The sequence below is a fragment of the Scyliorhinus torazame genome, chromosome 4 (genome assembly GCF_047496885.1).
Source record: "Scyliorhinus torazame isolate Kashiwa2021f chromosome 4, sScyTor2.1, whole genome shotgun sequence".
Taxonomy (NCBI): domain Eukaryota; kingdom Metazoa; phylum Chordata; class Chondrichthyes; order Carcharhiniformes; family Scyliorhinidae; genus Scyliorhinus; species Scyliorhinus torazame.
The window spans coordinates 307538529-307554897 of record NC_092710.1 but is presented as its reverse complement, the minus strand read 5'-3'; the positions used below and the strand labels follow the sequence as shown (position 1 = coordinate 307554897).

Below are 16369 nucleotides of genomic sequence, written 5' to 3'. Positions count from 1 at the left end.
ATCCTCTGCCGTTCGCCCCCCCCATCCTCTGCCGTTCGCTCGCCCCCCCATCCACTGCCGTTCGCTCCCCCCCCCATCCTCTGCCGTTCACCCCCCCCCCATCCTCTGCCGTTCGCCCCCCCCCATCCTCTGCCGTTCGCTCACCCCCCCATCCTCTGCCATTCGCTCCCCCCCATCCTCTGCCGTTCGCTCCCCCCCCCATCCTCTGCCGTTCGCTCACCCCCCCATCCTCTGCCATTCGCTCCCCCCCATCCTCTGCCGTTCGCTCCCCCCCCCATCCTCTGCCGTTCGCTCACCCCCCCATCCTCTGCCATTCGCCCCCCCCATCCTCTGCCATTCGCTCCCCCCCATCCTCTGCCTTTTGCTCCCCCCCATCCTCTGCCTTTTGCTCCCCCCCATCCTCTGCCTTTTGCTCCCCCCCATCCTCTGCCATTCGCTCCCCCCCATCCTCTGCCTTTTGCTCCCCCCCCATCCTCTGCCATTCGCTCCCCCCCATCCTCTGCCTTTTGCTCCCCCCCATCCTCTGCCATTCGCTCCCCCCCATCCTCTGCCATTCGCTCCCCCCCATCCTCTGCCGTTCGCTCCCCCCCATCCTCTGCCTTTTGCTCCCCCCCATCCTCTGCCGTTCGCTCCCCCCCATCCCCTGCCGTTCGCTCGCCCCCCCATCCTCTGCTGTTCGCTCCCCCCCCATCCTCTGCCATTCGCTCCCCTCCATCCTCTGCCGTTCGCCCCCCCATCCTCTGCCGTTCGCTCCCCCCCATCCTCTGCCGTTCGCTCCCCCCCCCATCCTCTGCCGTTCGCCCCCCCCATCCTCTGCCGTTCGCTCCCCCCCCATCCTCTGCCGTTCGCTCCCCACCCATCCTCTGCCGTTCGCTCGCCCCCCATCCTCTGCCGTTCGCTCCCCCCCCATCCTCTGCCGTTCGCTCCCCCCCCGATCCTCTGCCGTTCGCTCCCCACCCATCCTCTGCCGTTGGCTCCCCACCCATCCTCTGCCATTCGCTCGCCCCCCATCCTCTGCCGTTCGCTCCCCCCCCATCCTCTGCTGTTCGCTCGCCCCCATCCTCTGCCGTTCGCCCCCCCCCCATCCTCTGCCATTCGCTCCCCCCCATCCTCTGCCGTTCGCTCCCCCCCCCATCCTCTGCCGTTCGCTCCCCCCCCCATCCTCTGCCGTTCGCTCCCCCCCCCATCCTCTGCCGTTCGCTCCCCACCCATCCTCTGCCGTTCGCTCCCCACCCATCCTCTGCCTTTCGCTCCCCCCCCATCCTCTGCCGTTCGCTCCCCCCCCCATCCTCTGCCTTTCGCTCCCCCCCATCCTCTGCCGTTCGCCCCCCATCCTCTGCTGTTCGCTCGCCCCATCCTCTGCCGTTCGCCCCCCCCATCCTCTGCCATTCGCCCCCCCCATCCTCTGCCATTCGCTCCCCCCCCATCCTCTGCCATTCGCTCCTCCCCCCATCCTCTGCCATTCGCTCCCCCCATCCTCTGCCGTTCGCTCCCCCCCCCCATCCTCTGCTGTTCGCTCCCCCCCATCCTCTGCCATTCGCTCCCCCCCCCATCCTCTGCCATTCGCTCCCCCCATCCTCTGCCATTCGCTCCCCCCCCATCCTCTGCCATTCGCTCCCCCCATCCTCTGCCATTCGCTCCCCCCCCATCCTCTGCTGTTCGCTCGCCCCCATCCTCTGCCGTTCGCCCCCCCCCATCCTCTGCCATTCGCTCCCCCCCATCCTCTGCCGTTCGCTCCCCCCCATCCTCTGCCGTTCGCCCCCCCCATCCTCTGCCGTTCGCCCCCCCATCCTCTGCCATTCGCTCCCCCCCCCATCCTCTGCCATTCGCCCCCCCCATCCTCTGCCATTCGCCCCCCCCATCCTCTGCCATTCGCTCCCCCCCATCCTCTGCCATTCGCTCCCCCCCCCATCCTCTGCCGTTCGCTCCCCCCCATCCTCTGCCGTTCGCTCCCCCCCATCCTCTGCCATTCGCTCCCCCCCCATCCTCTGCCATTCGCTCCCCCCATCCTCTGCCGTTCGCTCCCCCCCCATCCTCTGCCGTTCGCTCCCCCCCCACCCTCTGCCTTTCGCTCCCCCCCATCCTCTGCCATTCGCTCCCCGCCCCATCCTCTGCCATTCGCTCCCCCCATCCTCTGCCGTTCGCTCCCCCCCCATCCTCTGCCGTTCGCTCCCCCCCCCATCCTCTGCCGTTCGCTCCCCCCCCCATCTCTGCCGTTCGCTCCCCCCCCCATCCTCTGCCGTTCGCTCCCCCCCATCCTCTGCGTTCGCTCCCCCCATCCTCTGCTTTCGCTCCCCCCCCATCCTCTGCCGTTCGCTTCCCCCCCATCTTCTGCCGTTCGCTCGCCCCACCCATCCTCTGCTTTCGCTCCCCCCCATCTTCTGCGTTCGCTCCCCCCCCATCCTCTGCCGTTCGCTCCCCCCCCATCCTCTGCCGTTCCGCTCCCCCCCCATCCTCTGCCGTTCGCTCCCCCCCCATCCTCTGCCGTTCGCTCCCCCCCCATCCTCTGCCGTTCGCTCCCCCCCCCCATCCTCTGCCGTTCGCTCCCCCCCCCCATCCTCTGCCGTTCGCTCCCCCCATCCTCTGCCGTTCGCTCCCCCCCATCCTCTGCCGTTCGCTCCCCCCCATCCTCTGCCGTTCGCTTCCCCCCCATCTTCTGCCGTTCGCTCGCCCCACCCATCCTCTGCCTTTCGCTCGCCCCCCCATCCTCTGCCGTTCGCTCCCCCCCCCATCCTCTGCCTTTCGCCCCCCCCCATCCTCTGCCTTTCGCCCCCCCCATCCTCTGCCGTTCGCTTCCCCCCCATCTTCTGCCGTTCGCTCGCCCCACCCATCCTCTGCCGTTCGCTCCCCCCCATCCTCTGCCGTTCGCTTCCCCCCCATCTTCTGCCGTTCGCTCGCCCCACCCATCCTCTGCCTTTCGCTCCCCCCCCATCCTCTGCCGTTCGCTCCCCCCCCCATCCTCTGCCTTTCGCCCCCCCCATCCTCTGCCGTTCGCTCCCCCCCATCTTCTGCCGTTCGCTCGCCCCACCCATCCTCTGCTGTTCGCTCCCCCCCCCATCCTCTGCCGTTCGCTCGCCCCCCCATCCTCTGCCGTTCGCTCCCCCCCCCATCCTCTGCCGTTCGCCCCCCCCCCATCCTCTGCCGTTCGCTCCCCCCCATCCTCTGCCATTCGCTCGCCCCCCATCCTCTGCCGTTCGCTCCCCTCCATCCTCTGCTGTTCGCTCCCCCCCCCCATCCTCTGCCGTTCGCTCCCCTCCATCCTCTGCCGTTCGCTCCCCCCCCATCCTCTGCCGTTCGCTCCCCCCCATCCTCTGCCGTTCGCTTCCCCCCCATCTTCTGCCGTTCGCTCGCCCCACCCATCCTCTGCCTTTCGCTCGCCCCCCCATCCTCTGCCGTTCGCTCCCCCCCCCCCCATCCTCTGCCTTTCGCCCCCCCCATCCTCTGCCTTTCGCCCCCCCCATCCTCTGCCGTTCGCTTCCCCCCCATCTTCTGCCGTTCGCTCGCCCCACCCATCCTCTGCCGTTCGCTCCCCCCCATCCTCTGCCGTTCGCTTCCCCCCCATCTTCTGCCGTTCGCTCGCCCCACCCATCCTCTGCCTTTCGCTCCCCCCCCATCCTCTGCCGTTCGCTCCCCTCCATCCTCTGCCGTTTGCCCCCCCATCCTCTGCCGTTCGCTCCCCTCCATCCTCTGCCTTTTGCTCCCCCCCCCATTCTCTGCCGTTCGCTCCCCCCCATCCTCTGCCTTTTGCTCCCCCCCCCCAACCTCTGCCTTTTGCTCCCCCCCCCATTCTCTGCCGTTCGCTCCCCCCCCCATCCTCTGCCGTTCGCTCCCCCCCCATCCTCTGCCGTTCGCTCCCCCCCCATCCTCTGCCGTTCGCTCCCCCCCCCATCCTCTGCCTTTCGCTCCCCCCCCATCCTCTGCCTTTCGCTCCCCCCCATCCTCTGCCTTTTGCTCCCCCCCCATCCTCTGCCTTTTGCTCCCCCCCCATCCTCTGCCTTTCGCTCCCCCCCATCCTCTGCCTTTTGCTCCCCCCCCCCATTCTCTGCCGTTCGCTCCCCACCCCATCTTCTGCTGTTTGCTCCCCCCCATCCTCTGCCGTTTGCTCCCCCCCCATCCTCTGCCGTTCGCCCCCCCATCCTCTGCCGTTCGCTCCCCCCCCATCCTCTGCTGTTCGCTCCCCCCCATCCTCTGCTGTTCGCTCCCCCCCATCCTCTGCCGTTCGCTCCCCACCCATCCTCTGCCGTTCGCTCGCCCCCCCATCCTCTGCCGTTCGCTCCCCCCCATCCTCTGCCGTTCGCTCCCCCCATCCTCTGCCGTTCGCCCCCCCATCCACTGCCGTTCGCTCCCCCCCCATCCTCTGCTGTTCGCTCCCCCCCATCCTCTGCCGTTCGCTCCCCCCCCCATCCTCTGCCGTTCGCCCCCCCCCATCCTCTGCCGTTCGCTCCCCCCCCATCCTCTGCTGTTCGCTCCCCCCCCCCCATCCACTGCCGTTCGCTCCCCCCCATCCTCTGCTGTTCGCTCCCCCCCCCATCCTCTGCCGTTCGCTCCCCCCCATCCTCTGCCGTTCGCTCCCCCCCCCATCCTCTGCCGTTCGCTCCCCCCATCCTCTGCCGTTCGCTCCCCCCCCATCCTCTGCCGTTCGCTCCCCCCCCATCCTCTGCCGTTCGCTCCCCCCCCATCCTCTGCCGTTCGCTCACCCCCCCCATCCTCTGCTGTTCGCTCCCCCCCATCCTCTGCCGTTCGCTCCCCCCCCATCCTCTGCCGTTCGCTCCCCCCCCATCCTCTGCTGTTCGCTCCCCCCCAATCCTCTGCCGTTCGCTTCCCCCACATCCTCTGCCGTTCGCTCTCTTCCCCCCTCCCTCACCCCCTCCCTCACCCCCTCCCTCCCCCCTCCCTCCCCCCTCCCTCACCCCCCTCCCTCCCCCTCCCATCCCCCCTCCCTCCCCCCTCCCTCCCTCCCTCCCCCCCTCCCTCCCCCCTCCTCCCTCCCCCCTCCCTCCCTCCCCCCCTCCCCTCCCCCCTCCCCCCCCTCCCCCCCAACCCCCTCCCTCCCCCCTCCCCTCCCCCCCTCACCCCCCTCCCTCACCCCCCTCCCTCAACCCCTCCCTCAACCCCTCCCTCCCCACCCCCCTCCCACCCCCCTCACCCCCTTACCCCCCTCACCCCCTTACCCCCCTCACCCCCCCTCACCCCCTTACCCCCCCTCACCCCCTTACCCCCCTCACCCCCTTGCCCCCCTCACACCCCTCACCACCCACTCACCCCCCTCCCTCACTACCCCTCACCACCCACTCACCCCCTCCCTCACCACCCCCTCATTCCCTCCCCCTCACCACCCCCTCATTCCCTCCCCCTCACCACCCTCTCATTCCCTCCCCCTCACCACCCCCTCATTCCCTCCCCCTCACCACCCCCTCATTCCCTCCCCCTCACCACCCCCTCATTCCCTCCCCTCACCACCCCTTCACTCCCTCACCACCCCTTCACTCCCTCACACCCCCTCCCCTCACCCCCTCACCCCCCCTCCCCTCACCCCCTCTCCCCTCCTCCCCTCACCCCCTCTCCCCTCACCCCCCTCTCCCCCCTCCACACCTCCACACCCTACCCCATCCCAGATTCTAAACCCCTCAGACCTATGAATTATAATGGAAACAGGTGCTTGCCAGTGAGATTATCTTGTTCGGTTTTGCTCTTGTTCGTGTGATGGAAAGCCCATGCGATTTATTTGCTTGTCTCTCTCTCTCTCTCTCTCTCTCCCTCTCTCTGTGCGGTTTTTGTGCCGTCAACTCTGCCGACCCATCCCTCCGCCCGCTGCAGAACGAGCGGCGGGTCTCTGCTGCCGCCTGGTGGTCCCTTGCCATAAGGGGATGCCGCGGCTTGCTGATCTCTCCGTGAAAACCAAAGACGTGTGGGAAATCCCCCGGGAATCTCTGCAGTTAATCAAGAGGCTTGGAAATGGGCAGTTTGGGGAAGTCTGGATGGGTATGGAAACTGGAGCTATTTTGTACCTCCTCCCAGACACCTGGGAGGGGGTGATGGGGTAGGGGGGGTGTGCATGGTGCCGGTTTACACGAGGAGCGATGGAAGGCAGAAGGAGTTCACTGTGCGCATTGGGTCTGGTCCAGTCACAAATGTGGTTAACCAATTCACTCAAACCAACTGGAGTGTTGAGTGGTCCATTGGCTGTTGGCAAGGATCCACTCACAGTGACCAATTCTGCCACTTCCAGGAGAAACTGGTCTCATCTGAAAATGATTAAAGAGTGAAAACTGTGCCTTGATCGCTTTTTGAAGCAAGAGGAGTAAAAAATTGGTGTAGAGAGCGACTCTGACCCGACATCGAGCTGCACTTTGACCCTTCAGCTTCCATCGTCATGACTGCATGCGCTTCATTGAATTTTAAATCCTCTTCCCATTGCATCCATTCTCCGTAGAGACAGCTGATGGTTTGTGCTATAACTTAACAATGGTCTGTGCAAACTTGATTCCGCAAACTGTTGGATTAGCTAAAGATTATTGGGAAATTGCACGGAATTCCCTAATCTTGGAGAAAAAGCTTGGGCATGGATGTTTCGCCGAGGTGTGGTACGGTAAGGTGCTCAGAAGCTTTCCTCTCTAATCTTAAGATCTGTTTCAAAAATTCACTCAAAAAAGCCTGTTGAAAAACAGAAGGCGGCCCAGTAATAAAAAGGCGGCCAGTATATTGAGCAGTCACAGGTAACGTTACTTAATTGATGTTTGATATGGAACATATTGTGCGTCATATGTCAAAGGGCAGTCGTTATAAGGAACACTGTTCTAAATCAAACAAACCCACTCCCAAATAGATGCCAATTTTCTTGATTGGGAGTCCAGAACAAGGCGGCATAGCTTTAAAATTAGAGTTATCCTTTGAAGGGTGGTGTCGGAAAGCGCACACACTCTCACACACACACTATCACACACACACAACACATGCCACCCACACACGACCAACACGCACACGTGGTACATGACACGCGCACACACACCCACACATATGTACACACATACACACTCGCACATATACCCTCAATCATACACCCACCCCCACACACACACACACTCACAACATACATGATGCGCACACACACGACACATGATACACAACATATGCCACTCACCCACACACGTCTGGCATGCACAGCTGGCACATGACGCCTGTGCGTGCGTATATATACACACACATCCACCCGCAAACACACACATCCACCCACCCACACACACATACATCCACCCACACACACATACATCCACCCCCACACACACACGCATTGGGCGCAATTCTCCCATCGAGAGACTAAGTCCCGACGCCGGAGTGAAAACCGGAGTGTTTCACTCCGGCGTCGGGGGCCGCTCCCACTCCCTATTCTCCCACCCCTGGGGGCTAGTAGCAGCGTCGCGTCATTTATGTGCGCCGGGCCTTGGGGGCCGCGTAAAAGCGGCGGCGCATAAATTACGTCAACCGCGCATGCGAGGGTTGACTGGCGCTAACCCGCGCATGCGCGGTTGCCGTCCTCCCCGAGGCCACCCCGCAAGAAGATGTCGGACGGATCTTGCGGGGCGGCGGAGGAAAGGAGGTCCTCCTTCAGAGAGGCCGGCCCGCCGATCAGTGGGCACCAAACGTGGGCCAGACCCCTTTTGAGGCTGCCCCCGGTGCAGGAACCCCCCCCCCCCCCCACAGGCGGCCACCCCCAGCGTTCCCACGCTGTTCCCGCCGGCAGCGACCAGGCGGGAAGCCGTCGTGTTAGGCAGGCCGCTCGGCCCATCCGGGCCGGAGAATCGCCGCTCGCCCGTTACAAATGGCGAGCGACGATTCGGCCAGCCGTGATTCTCGCCGCGCCGGTTTGGGGGGGGGGGGGTTAGGAGAACCACGTGCGGGTGCCGGGGCGGCGTGGGGAGGGGGTGAATTCCGCCCATTATATTGAAATTCTCAAGCTCTCACCCAAAATGCAGTTGAGCAATGAGGCTGCCACCAGCTTCATACAGAGAGCCTCCATCCCATTGGGGTAGGCTCGCTGACGTCCAAGACAACACTGAGAGGAATGTCCCAGAATTCCGCTCTCCCCCCTCCCCCAGCCCCCCAGAGTACCGTGGCTTCTCACCTCGGTTGCAGATGGGTAGGGAGTCTATGGGAGGGATTCTCTCATCCCGGAGCCGTGCCGGAGAATCGCCGCGACCGGCGTGAATCGCGTCCCGAGAATTGGTGCCATCGTGCCGGCGTGGTAGGCGCGGCTCCGGTCGGGGACAGCTCTACGCGGCTCCCCCGCCGATGCTCGCGCTGGCCCCCTGTAGGGGCCAGAATTGCTGATCCTCGGCGTTTGTGACGGCGTCAACACTTAGTCTCAGGATCAGAGACTCCAGCCCTATATAGCCAGATGCACAACGTGTCACTAATGGTGCGGGACAGGCTGGGTAAACCAGGAGGTCTTCTCTTGGTGGCCATTTTCCATCTGCGAGGCCCAGCTTGAAGCTACCCTGATGAGAGCTGCTAGGCTGTCCCGAATGTCAAACTGGCCCATTGCTTCACCACAAGTACGAAGTCCCAGTGTTGCCTCTAATCATCTGATGGCACTAACCAGCACTCCCTTCATAGAACCAAAGGTACCTGGATGATGGCGTGTAATAGATAATACCCCTCGCTGTTTTATACGCAGGGGAATTTAAGAAAGGTTTATTTAATTCTGTTAGCTCCTGGGATGTAGGTGCTGCAGACTGGGCCAGCACTCATTGCCCATACGAGTGGTTTGCTAGGCCATTTCAGAGGGCACTTACGAGTCGACCACCATTGCTCTGGACCTGGGGCCAGGCAAGGGTGGCAGATGGGGTTTTACGATAATCAACATTAGACTTTCAATCACAGATTTGAAGTAGAAATGTTGATTAGAAATGTCACCATCTGGTGATATTCGAACCCGGGTCCCCGGAGCATTACCCTGGCCCTCTGGATTACTAGTCCAGCAACAATACCACGACGCTGCCACCGCCCCAACCATCCAGCTTCACACTTCAAGCCCCGCTGTCACTCGGGGTGAATCTGTGCAATGTATTCCCAATGAGGCCAAATGTTCCCGTGTCCTGAAGTGTTTTCCGCCCTCTCGGTGCATATTGCACACCAATGTCGAACCAAGAGGGAATCTAGTCCCTCGGGAATGTTACAGTCCTCAGAATAGGCAAGCTTGCACTTCACTTTCTCCACCCGAAATGGAGTGGGGCCTAAACGTTCAGTCCCAGCCACATTGGTAGTGCCCCAGCTGTATCCCAGCAAAGTGCCCCAGCTGTATCCCAGCAAAGTGCCCCAGCTGTATCCCAGCAAAGTGCCCCAGCTGTATCCCAGCAAAGTGCCCCAGCTGTATCCCAGCAAAGTGCCCCAGCTGTATCCCAGCAAAGTGCCCCAGCTGTATCCCAGCAAAGTGCCCCAGCTGTATCCCAGCAAAGTGCCCCAGCTGTATCCCAGCAAAGTGCCCCAGCTGTATCCCAGCAAAGTGCCCCAGCTGTATCCCAGCAAAGTGCCCCAGCTGTATCCCAGCAAAGTGCCCCAGCTGTATCCCAGCAAAGTGCCCCAGCTGTATCCCAGCAAAGTGCCCCAGCTGTATCCCAGCAAAGTGCCCCAGCTGTATCCCAGCAAAGTGCCCCAGCTGTATCCCAGCAAAGTGCCCCAGCTGTATCCCAGCAAAGTGCCCCAGCTGTATCCCAGCAAAGTGCCCCAGCTGTATCCCAGCAAAGTGCCCCAGCTGTATCCCAGCAAAGTGCCCCAGCTGTATCCCAGCACTTCAAAGCAACTTGGAATGTCGTACTTTATCTACAGTTTCATAATTGGGTGGTAATGGGGTGGTATCATCAATATTGCATCGTGCGATCAACATGTCATTTAACAGCATGTCACATTGGCTTAACATGGCTTCTAAATCGGTTTTTACTGCCAAACCTAAAATAACTGTCTTAAACTACTAAGTCTGGCACGGATATTGCATGTGTTTGCTAGGAATCGGTCGGCTAAGTTAAAAGCTACAGGCAGTGTAATGGTCTGGCTGAAAGGCTCCCACGTGTGAGCAAACCAGCTGGCTGCTCCCCTATCGCGCGGAGCCCGGCAAGCGAACCAAGTCGGCGGTCCGGAGCGTGGCAGTCGTAGCTCTCGTTTCCCCGCTTGTTGTCATGCCGCTCACTTCAACCGTTCTTGCGAGTTGAACCTTTTTCTCTTTTTCCTTTGTGGTTTGCGTGAAGGTACTTGGAATGGGACGACAAAAGTTGCGGTGAAGACTCTGAAACCGGGCACCATGTCTCCAGAGTCCTTCCTCGAGGAGGCTCAGATCATGAAGAAACTGAGGCATGACAAGTTGGTTCAGCTTTACGCTGTGGTCTCTGAAGAGCCGATCTACATCGTCACCGAGTACATGGGCAAAGGTAGAGGCGCCTCCTCGGGCCAGTTAACACTTTTCAAATTCTGTCTCCCCTGTTTTTCTTCATTATATTTAGATTTATTGACAGTGTGCCGAGGTACAGTGACAAGTATTGTTCGGCATATAGTCCAGGCAGATCGTTCCATACAAAAACAGCGGACATACATAAATACACAATGTAAATACATGGACACAGACATCGGGTGAAGCACACGGAAGTGCTGCGACAGTAGAGAAGATGTGTGAAGAGATCAGTTCAGTCCATAAGAGGGTCATTCGGGAGGCTGGTAACAGCGGGGAAGAAGCTGTTTTTGAATCTGTTAGTATGTGTTCTCAGACTTCTGTATCCTCTGCCTTTCTGAAGTTGTTTCTATGATGGAAGAGGTTGGAAGAGAGAATAACCCGGGAGGGAGGGATCTTTGATTATGCTGCCCGTTTTCCCCAGGCAGCGGGAAGTGTAGATAGAGTCAGTGGATGGGAGGCAGGTTTGCATGATGGACTGGGCTGTGTTCACGACTCTCTGAAGTTTCTTACGGCCTTGGGCCGAGCAGTTGCCATACCAGGCTGTGATGCAGCCCGATAGGATGCTTTCTATGGTGCATCTGTAAAAGTTGGTAAGGGTTAATGTGGACATGCCAAATTTCCTTCGTTTCCTGAGAAAGTATAGGTGCTGTTGTGCTTTCTTAGTCGTAGCGTTGACGTGGGTGGACCAGGACAGATTTTTGGAGATGTGCACCCCTGGGAATTTGAAACTGCTAACCATCTCCACCTCGGCCCCGTTGATGCTGACAGGGATGTGTACAGTACTTTGCTTCCTGCAGTTAATGACCAGCTCTTTGGTTTTGCTGATATTGAGGGAGAGATTGTTGTCGTGACTCCACTCCACTAGATTCTCTATCTCCGTCCTCTATTGTGACTCATCGTTGTTCGTGATCCGAACCACTACGGGTCGTATCGTCAGCAAACTTGTAGATGGAGTTGGTGTTGCAGCTGGGCCTTGTCAGGGTGCCCACGTTCCAGCGGGAGAGCCATGGGAGACACTGCACTTACCCTGACCACCCAGGGATCTCCGATAGCCCGGGAGATCCCCCGGCTGAGTTTCTGCCTGGTCCACATTCTTGTGGACCAGCACTGATCGGCGCCCGGCTGCAGCCACCCTGGGGAGGCTGGTGAATCGAGGGAGGCCGGTGTATCCCGGGTAGGTAGTAGGTTTACGACCAACTTGAGCGAACACCATAGGTCCCGCTCTGTTCCGATTCCGCGAGCTGCGGAGGCTGCCGGGAAGCCCGCGGGATACTTCACCCGGGATTCTCTGGCCCCATTGTGCTCTCGACCGAGCGCCGGAGGCCGGAGAATCACGCCTATGGTCTCAAGCTGGCTGTCAAAATTACAAAAATAGACAAAAGTATTGACCGCAGGAGAATCGCTCGCTTCCAAAGTCTGCGTTGATCAAGCAATGTTCTGAAATTCTACACATTCATTTTATTGTATATAAAATATTGAAAACTTTATTCTATCCACGAACCTTGAAAGCACAAAAGGGTTCACAATCTAGTGAAGTGACCTCTCGGTTTCTCAGCTTCCTGACACACAACCCCGCTCCATTGATTGGAATTAGGCTGGAAATGTGCATCAAGGCTGTGAATGCGCAACAGTCTGGGACTGCTCACCTGGGACAGGTTGCATTTCCTGTGTGAGGCACCTTTTGGCCAATACTTTGTAAAATCATTTTTAGCAGTAAAACTGCACCAGCTGAGAGGCATGTGGAATAAAAGGTGAAATAAAGATGAATAAAAGATGAAATGTTTCAAATAACGAAGGGCAAGAAGGCTGAAAAAGCATGACATGCCATCTTTTTATATAGACGGGGCTTGCCGTTTGAGAGGGTGAATTGACTTTCTTCCTGACCCTCAGTGGGTCTCCCAACATCTGTTTGTTTTTCAGGATGAATTACATTTTTTTGACTTGGAGCGGAACAGGTTAGGATGCAGAAGGGCCAAGGACGCTGCCCCTTAGTCCCACAGCTAGAGACTCGTCACTTGGCCCACTGTACATCCTGTCAAATGGTTTCTCACTGTTAACCCCCTCCAGTGGGCATCTGGGTATCAGCAAACTGCCTTGAATCTTTAAAACAATACTGTGTGGTTTTCTCTCCAGTGTGGACAAAATCCGCTGATATTTGAAAAGAGAAACAACGGAATTCTTTTTAAAAAGTTCCTGAAAGCAGCCTGAAAGCATCTAGGGGGGGGTCACGTGATGTGAGTGCGGGAGCGGCTGCGTTTTCACGAGCTCGTGCTCTTTCTCGACTTTTAATCCTTTTATTTTACCCTAATCCGCATCCCATTATCACTTTTGGGATTTACGTCCCTGGAGGTTCCTGGCTAGATATTAGCAATGAGGAGCCGAGTTAAATCGGAAAATACACATTTGATTGAGGCAGTCGGGGTGTCTGCGGCGGGGGCCAGCTTGCAGCGGTTTTGCTGGTGAGCGGGCCTACGCCTCAGCGGTGCTGTCGTCGTCGGGACGATGGCTGCCATTGCGAACAATGTTTTGGACGATGATCTCGGCTCTGGATTGGATTGGATTTGTTTATTGTCACGTGTACCGAGGTACAGTGAAAAGTATTTTTCGGCGAGCAGCTCAATAGATCATTAAGTACATGGGAAGAAAAGAAAATACATAATAGGGCAACACAACATATACAATGTAACTACATAAACACCGGCATCGGATGGAGCATACAGGGTGTAGTGTTAATGAAATCAGTCCATAAAGAGGGTCGTTTAGGAGTCTGGTGACAGTGGGGAAGAAGCTGTTTTTGAGTCTGTTCGTGCGTGTTCTCAGACTTCTGTATCTCCTGCCCGATGGAAGAAGTTGGAAGAGTGAGCAAGCCGGGTGGGAGGGATCTTTGATTATGCTGCCCGTTTTCCCCAGGCAGCGAGAGGTGTAGATAGAGTCAGTGGATGGGAGGCAGGTTTGCATGATGGACTGGGCTGTGTTCACGACTCTCTGAAGTTTCTTACGGCCTTGGGCCGAGCAGTTGCCATACCAGGCTGTGATGCAGCCAGATAGGATGCTTTCTATGGTGCATCTGTAAAAGTTGGTAAGGGTTAATGTGGACATGCCAAATTTCCTTCGTTTCCTGAGAAAGTATAGGTGCTGTTGTGCTTTCTTAGTCGTAGCGTTGACGTGGGTGGACCAGGACAGATTTTTGGAGATGTGCACCCCTGGGAATTTGAAACTGCTAACCATCTCCACCTCGGCCCCGTTGATGCTGACAGGGATGTGTACAGTACTTTGCTTCCTGCAGTTAATGACCAGCTCTTTGGTTTTGCTGATATTGAGGGAGAGATTGTTGTCGTGACTCCACTCCACTAGATTCTCTATCTCCGTCCTCTATTGTGACTCATCGTTGTTCGTGATCCGAACCACTACGGGTCGTATCATCAGCAAACTTGTAGATGGAGTTGGTGTTGCAGCTGGGCCTTGTCAGGGTGCCCACGTTCCAGCGGGAGAGCCATGGGAGACACTGCACTTACCCTGACCACCCAGGGATCTCCGATAGCCCGGGAGATCCCCCGGCTGAGTTTCTGCCTGGTCCACATTCTTGTGGACCAGCACTGATCGGCGCCCGGCTGCAGCCACCTGGGGAGGCTGGTGAATCGAGGGAGGCCGGTGTCTCCCGGGTAGGTGGTAGGTTTACGACCAACTTGAGCGAACACCATAGGTCCCGCTCTGTTCCGATTCCGCGAGCTGCGGAGGCTGCCGGGAAGCCCGCGGGAAACTTCACCCGGGATTCTCTGGCCCCATTGTGCTCTCGACCGAGCGCACGGAGGCCGGAGAATCACGCCTATAGTCTCAAGCTGGCTGCCAAAATGACAAAAATAGACAAAAGTATTGACCGCAGGAGAATCGCTTGCTTCCAAAGTCTGCGTTGATCAAGCAATGTTCTGAAATTCTACACATTCATTTTATTGTATATAAAATATTGAAAACTTTATTCTATCCACGAACCTTGAAAGCACAAAAGGGTTCACAATCTAGTGAAGTGACCTCTCGGTTTCTCAGCTTCCTGACACACAACCCCGCTCCATTGATTGGAATTAGGCTGGAAATGTGCATCAAGGCTGTGAATGCGCAACAGTCTGGGACTGCTCACCTGGGACAGGTTGCATTTCCTGTGTGAGGCACCTTTTGGCCAATACTTTGTAAAATCATTTTTAGCAGTAAAACTGCACCAGCTGAGAGGCATGTGGAATAAAAGGTGAAATAAAGATGAATAAAAGATGAAATGTTTCAAATAACGAAGGGCAAGAAGGCTGAAAAAGCATGACATGCCATCTTTTTATATAGACGGGGCTTGCCGTTTGAGAGGGTGAATTGACTTTCTTCCTGACCCTCAGTGGGTCTCCCAACATCTGTTTGTTTTTCAGGATGAATTACATTTTTTTGACTTGGAGCGGAACAGGTTAGGATGCAGAAGGGCCAAGGACGCTGCCCCTTAGTCCCACAGCTAGAGACTCGTCACTTGGCCCACTGTACATCCTGTCAAATGGTTTCTCACTGTTAACCCCCTCCAGTGGGCATCTGGGTATCAGCAAACTGCCTTGAATCTTTAAAAAAATACTGTGTGGTTTTCTCTCCAGTGTGGACAAAATCCGCTGATATTTGAAAAGAGAAACAACGGAATTCTTTTTTAAAAGTTCCTGAAAGCATCTAGGGGGGGGTCACGTGATGTGAGTGCGGGAGCGGCTGCGTTTTCACGAGCTTGTGCTCTTTCTCGACTTTTAATCCTTTTATTTTACCCTAATCCGCATCCCATTATCACTTTTGGGATTTATGTCCCTGGAGGTTCCTGGCTAGATATTAGCAATGAGGAGCCGAGTTAAATCGGAACATACACATTTGATTGAGGCAGTCGGGGTGTCTGGGGCGGGGCCCAGCTTGCAGTGGTGGTTTTGCTGGTGAGCGGGCCTACGCCTCAGCGGTGCTGTCGTCGTCGGGACGATGGCTGCCATTGCGAACAATGTTTTGGACGATGATCTCGGATTGGATTGGATTGGATTTGTTTATTGTCACGTGTACCGAGGTACAGCGAAAAGTATTTTTCTGCGAGCAGCTCAACAGATCATTAAGTACATGGGAAGAAAAGAAAATACATAATAGGGCAACACAACATATACAATGTAACTACATAAACACCGGCATCGGATGGAGCATACAGGGTGTAGTGTTAATCAGGTCAGTCCATAAAGAGGGTCATTTAGGAGTCTGGTGACAGTGGGGAAGAAGCTGTTTTTGAGTCTGTTCGTGCGTGTTCTCAGACTTCTGTATCTCCTGCCCGATGGAAGAAGTTGGAAGAGTGAGTAAGCCGGGTGGGAGGGATCTTTGATTATGCTGCCCGCTTTCCCCAGGCAGCGGGAAGTGTAGATAGAGTCAGTGGATGGGAGGCAGGTTTGCGTGATGGACTGGGCTGTGTTCACGACTCTCTGAAGTTTCTTACGGCCTTGGGCCGAGCAGTTGCCATACCAGGCTGTGATGCAGCCAGATAGGATGCTTTCTATGGTGCATCTGTAAAAGTTGGTAAGGGTTAATGTGGACATGCCAAATTTCCTTCGTTTCCTGAGAAAGTATAGGCGCTGTTGTGCTTTCTTAGTCGTAGCGTTGACGTGGGTGGACCAGGACAGATTTTTGGAGATGTGCACCCCTGGGAATTTGAAACTGCTAACCATCTCCACCTCGGCCCCGTTGATGCTGACAGGGATGTGTACAGTACTTTGCTTCCTGCAGTTAATGACCAGCTCTTTGGTTTTGCTGATATTGAGGGAGAGATTGTTGTCGTGACTCCACTCCACTAGATTCTCTATCTCCGTCCTCTATTGTGACTCATCGTTGTTCGTGATCCGAACCACTACGGGTCGTATCATCAGCAAACTTGTAGATGGAGTTGGT

The 16369-nt window shown here is 57.4% G+C and overlaps 1 protein-coding gene across 6 annotated transcripts in view; it reads left to right on the top strand.

The window, feature by feature from the left end:
* The window catches only part of LOC140411055 (tyrosine-protein kinase Fyn), a 431995-nt gene that overhangs the window by 352485 nt on the left and 63141 nt on the right, over positions 1-16369 (top strand). For 4 of the 6 annotated variants that reach the window (XM_072500045.1, XM_072500044.1, XM_072500043.1 and 1 more), the window contains 2 exons: positions 5818-5982; positions 10242-10421. In XM_072500045.1, coding sequence (XP_072356146.1) covers positions 5818-5982; positions 10242-10421 — 345 coding nt within the window. Of the gene's footprint in view, positions 1-5817; positions 5983-6433; positions 6590-10241; positions 10422-16369 lie in introns of all 6 variants that reach the window. The other 2 variants (XM_072500049.1, XM_072500048.1) reach the window with 2 other exon arrangements.